The sequence below is a fragment of the Squalius cephalus genome, assembly GCF_949319135.1.
Source record: "Squalius cephalus genome assembly, chromosome: 14".
Classification (NCBI taxonomy): Eukaryota; Metazoa; Chordata; class Actinopteri; order Cypriniformes; family Leuciscidae; genus Squalius; species Squalius cephalus.
In genome coordinates, this window is record NC_137135.1 from 447,455 (window position 1) to 452,356 (window position 4,902).

Genomic DNA, 4,902 nt, shown 5'->3' on the forward strand with positions numbered 1-4,902 from the left:
TAAACGTATAATTTAAGGTAAGATTGTTTTGGCTTTATAGCGGTTCTTTAATAAAGCTATTTTCCAGCTAAAGTTAGTTTTAATTGATTTGCTTCCGTCGCAATGATCATTTGTTATTAAATTAGGGGCCGCTAAGACGACACCATTCTCTCTACACAGACTTTAAACGCAGACCTGTGAGAAACGCTGATGGCGTTCACATGCGCATTAAGAACGGGTTCTATAGTTATGTGTGTTTGAATATATGTGCGCAGGTTTGTAATTCCCTACAAACCAAGCCTAAACAAAGTACTGGTGTTTCCTTATAGTTTTTGATATAGAATTTTCTTTTCTTTTATCAATTCGGGGTAGATACGCAAATTGAGTTTCCCGACGACGCTTTATCTGTAGAGTGGTAAAGGGATCCTCCATAGGGAGAGACTAGTTGGCACTTCAGCACTGCGTTGTCATCGGGTCCAGGCGAAGGTCCTTCATCAGATCTGGATACGGCCTGGATCCGGCAGGCTGCAGGAAAACCTCGGGATAAACACAGACACTAAAATTAGCGTAGATGCCATTCTTCTCATGATGTAACGAGTACATCAGGATTTATGGGAAGTGTTCCCGGTTCCGGCTGACCTAATATATGCAGCCTAACATTAAATTATAGAAGTCTATGATGTGTTATGTGAAAGCTAGGTCAAAGAGATGTGTCTTTAATCTAGCTTTGAACTGACAGAGTGTGTCTGCTTCTCGACAATCCTGACTCATCCCTAGTCACTAATGCTTTATTAATTTATCAAGTGTAAAACCCGGACACTGTCACACAAATGTGGCTTTTTGTTAATGACTGTCCTACTACAGGATTTAACACAGAGTAACAGCTCACTACCAGTTACAGAAGACACTGTAACAGTCTGTCACAGGCAATTCTAGTTGCATTTTTCATCAATTAGTTTCTTAATTGCTGGAGTACACCTTAAAATGTACATAAGAATTGGGTGTACCTGAGTAATGTAATGATACTTATGAAAATACAAAATACACATAAAGCTGTTCTAATGTTCACTTATAGGCTACCTCACGAAGATGCAATTTTTATGGAGTTTATTCTCTTGATCATGGTGATCTTGGTGGCCATGTGTCTGTTGAAAGCGCTATATACATGTAAATGCAGTCCATCTTATTTAGGCATGTTTCCAGCGTGTTTTGTTTTAACGCAGTCGAAGCATAAAACACAAAACAATAAATAAATATTCAGAATTAAAATGCAACATACACATAGCCAAGCAGTAATATGAATGCAACAACATATCTAAGCACCCTGTCAAGGAGTTTTTTTTTATGCAGAATACATAACTGTACTTTTACTCTTTATATCTTAAGTAAATTACGTACAAGTATGCAAGATAACACTTGTACATAAGTAAGGTTTTAAATATAACTACTAATATTTACCCAATGTGCCATTAATACTTACTAAAAGTAGTTTAAGTATCACTATATCTTCCAACAATTACTTTGTCACAACTCTAAACAATTTCTCTTTTCCTTCTTTTCCTAAATCAGACCAGACCCCTGTACTGCAGGATAAACCTGAGTGTGCCAGTGCTGGACAGGTTTTTTAATGACTTGGGCACTCAACCTGATTTTCGGCTGAGCAGGGAGGCCTTGAGAGTGCTGCTGACCTGTTGAGAAGTGACCGGCAACACGGATGGGGTTCCACAATAGAGACCCTGGTATTTCTTTTCTGGCTGGCGTGTGGTACATCCTACAGGGTCGTCTCCGGAGTGTTTGACATGCCTCGTTCCACTGTCCACCGCATTGTCCACCGAGTCACTGAGGAGGTGGTGGCCATCTGCCACCAGGTCATTCAGTTCCCCAACACCCCAGAAGACCTGGAGGCAGTTTGCTGTGGGTTTGCAGGGCTGGCCAGACACAGAGCTTTCTTGAAAGCTGCAGGAGCAATCGACGGCTGCCATGTCCGCATCAAGCCTCCAAGCGGCCCTGATGGTCAATGCTACAGGAACAGGAAACTGTTCCCGTCCATCCCTTCCCTGTTTGAGACTATCAGGGCCGCTTCATTGACACCTACATGGGCTGGCAAGGGTCAGTGCATGACGCACGGGTGCTCCGCCACAGCCCACTGTACAGGAGGTCAGTGTACCCTCCTCCAGGGCACTTCATCCTCGCAGACGGAGGATACCCATGTCTCCAACACCCACTCCCACTCATCACTCCCTACAAGAGGACAGTACGAGGTGTGGGAGCCCAGAGTTTTAATCTCCATCATTCCAGGGCACGCTCCATTATAGAGCGTGCTTTTGGGATGATGAAGACCAGGTTCAGGGCCATCTTCCTGCAAACGCTGGAGGTGCACCACACCTTTGTACCTCATGTAAGTTAATTGAAAATACATTTGCAAAAAACATAATTAACTTCTTTCTTCCAGACCATATAATTTTTTTGTTTTGTTTTTTTCATTTCAGGTCATCACAGCCTGTGCCATCCTCCACAACATCTGCCTTGGGGTTGGTGACATCATGGCCCCAGAGGATGAGCATGAGGAGGATGATGCAGAGGATGAGGGGGAGCATGAGGAGGATGATGCAGAGGAGGATGATGCAGAGGATGAGCATGAGGAGGATGAGCATGAGGATGAGCATGAGGATGAGGGGGAGCATGTTTTGGAGACAGTCAGTGGTGCTCCGTGGCGTGACCAGCTGTCTGCCCTGGAGGAGGTACCAATTGACCACAACTATTTGTAACAGGCAAGTAAGAGAATTGTAAAGTTACAATGCATAAGAAAAAAAGTTGAATGTTGTTGCATGTTGAAATATTTTATGGTTTGGTTTGAGGATGTGAGTTTATTTCTTTTACTCTTCCTTCTTTCTGAAAATATCTCAGTGAGATGGCAGTCGTCGATTGAGTCAGCCGTGCAAACCTGTTGTTAGACAATGCAGTGGAAATGATGCAGTCAAACACTCTGGAGACCATCCTAGATGATGTCCCACCAGCAGGAGGCCTTATCAGGGTCTCTATTGTGGAGCCCATCCCGGTCCAGCGGCACCACCACTTTTTTTTCTTCGTTTTTCCAATCTGTTTTATGTACTGTTAATTTGAATTGTTTTCCTGTTGTAAATATTTGTTAAAAGTACTTGAAATCATTTTCATTTTACATGCTAAAAAAAAACATGTATAGAAGAATTTATCATTTACAAATGACTTCCATTACAAAAGTAAACAATTTCCAAAACAATTACTTGTTTTATTTCCAAATGTAAACTTGTATTACCAAAATAAACAATGTACAAAAATTGCTTTGCTTCATTTACAAATAACTTAAATTGGGGTTGGTGGGGTTGGTGGGGTTGGTGGGGCTGGTAGGGCTGGTGGGGCTGGGCCTGGCTCCTCTTCATCTCAATCAGCCACTGACGAAACTTAATAAATTAAAACACAATACTTACATTTATAAGTGAATTCCTCGGCCACCACACTACTAACACGCGCCATTTTTTTTTAATAAACTTGCGTCGTCACGATGCACTATGGATTCTGGGGAAGGGTAGGCTGCGAAGTGTCCATTGTTGTATCCTTCATTTGCCCGAGAAACGAAGGGCGCATTTGGCGTCGCATTTGAATGAAATTCCAAACTGGGGCAGCCTTCGCCACGCCGCAGTGACGCAATCAGCTTTCCAAGGGTGCAGAGTTTGAATTGGGACAGCCTTCGTAGCACTGCAGTGACGCAATCTGCCTTCGAATGCGGCCTTTCGAAGGGTGCAGTGTTGGAATTGGGACAGCCTTTGTCGCGCCGCTGTGACGCAATTGGCCTTCAAATACGGCCTTCGGGGGATGCAGCCCCTGAATTGGGACACAGCTTATGTGTGACTGGGCTACCACGCCAAATTGTTTAACTCTAGTGGTCTATGACTATGTGTGCCTGAACTGAAACCTGAAACATGTCCAATTAGAACTCACATTATGTGTGGCTTTAACAATGATAACACCTTGCAGACTAATGAGATGAGAAAAGAAACCCCCCGCAACCACCTGAGTAAACAGCATTATGATTTAGCATTGTTTGATAATCGTCATCGTCAAACCCTCTATACTCCTATTTGTAAATGTGGAGTAATTTGGACAACGGATAAATAATGGAGTAAGACAAACATTTATTCAGCTGCACCGAGCCTGAAAACACACAAGTAATTAATAACATCAGCCTTGTAAGTGTTGTTGAAAGTTGGTAAATAAAGTAATAAAGCACCAGGTAAATGGCTTTATGTTTTCTAATGAACATTTTCTCATGTCCACTATGCTTAGTCGCAGTAACCTTACATAAAAGGCTTGCTGCTGTTTTATCTTAATACGTATCACTGCTGCTGTATGCTGGTATTTTACTCCTGCATCGAAGACTGTAAAACACCTTTCTCAAACTAATAAGCATTGTTTGATGTTTTGTAGATTAAGCAAAGTTTAATATTTACACATGAATGCCCATCCCGGTTCTGTGAATTTAGTGATGGTGCTCAATGCAGATGCTGTATAACTACGTATCCACGAAGAGAACAGAAATGTACCGCGAACATTTAGATTTACGAGTCATTATTTTACGATATTTGGAAAAAAACTCAAATATTTGGACTGACATTCTGTTATATCTATTGTCTGAATTACATTGCTAATACGTTACTACTTGGCATATCATAACTGTCCCATGCAATGGTTATGTCAACAATGCAATTTGAGAGTGAATCCCACATTGTCACTTCCTGAACTTCGCAGCCTGCAACCGACTGATTCTGGATCTATTCATGTATTCGGTCCATGATGTAAATGTCGACATTGACATGGCCATCGTTTTGACGCTGTCGAAGTTTGGGCAGAAGAACCACCACTGGTTTGATTTGCAGAGGCTGGGGG

The 4,902-nt window shown here is 42.2% G+C and overlaps 1 protein-coding gene across 1 annotated transcript; it reads left to right on the plus strand.

Moving 5' to 3' along the window:
• Nucleotides 1–1,820: 1,820 nt before the first annotated feature.
• On the plus strand, nucleotides 1,821–2,747 carry LOC307171530 (putative nuclease HARBI1; the record flags this gene model as incomplete). Its single annotated transcript, XM_079893216.1, has 2 exons — nucleotides 1,821–2,377; nucleotides 2,469–2,747. Exons 1-2 carry the CDS (start codon nucleotides 2,075–2,077, stop codon nucleotides 2,745–2,747), a joined length of 582 nt encoding a protein of 193 aa, XP_079749342.1. The 5' UTR covers nucleotides 1,821–2,074.
• Between the last annotated feature and the right edge of the window lie 2,155 nt (nucleotides 2,748–4,902).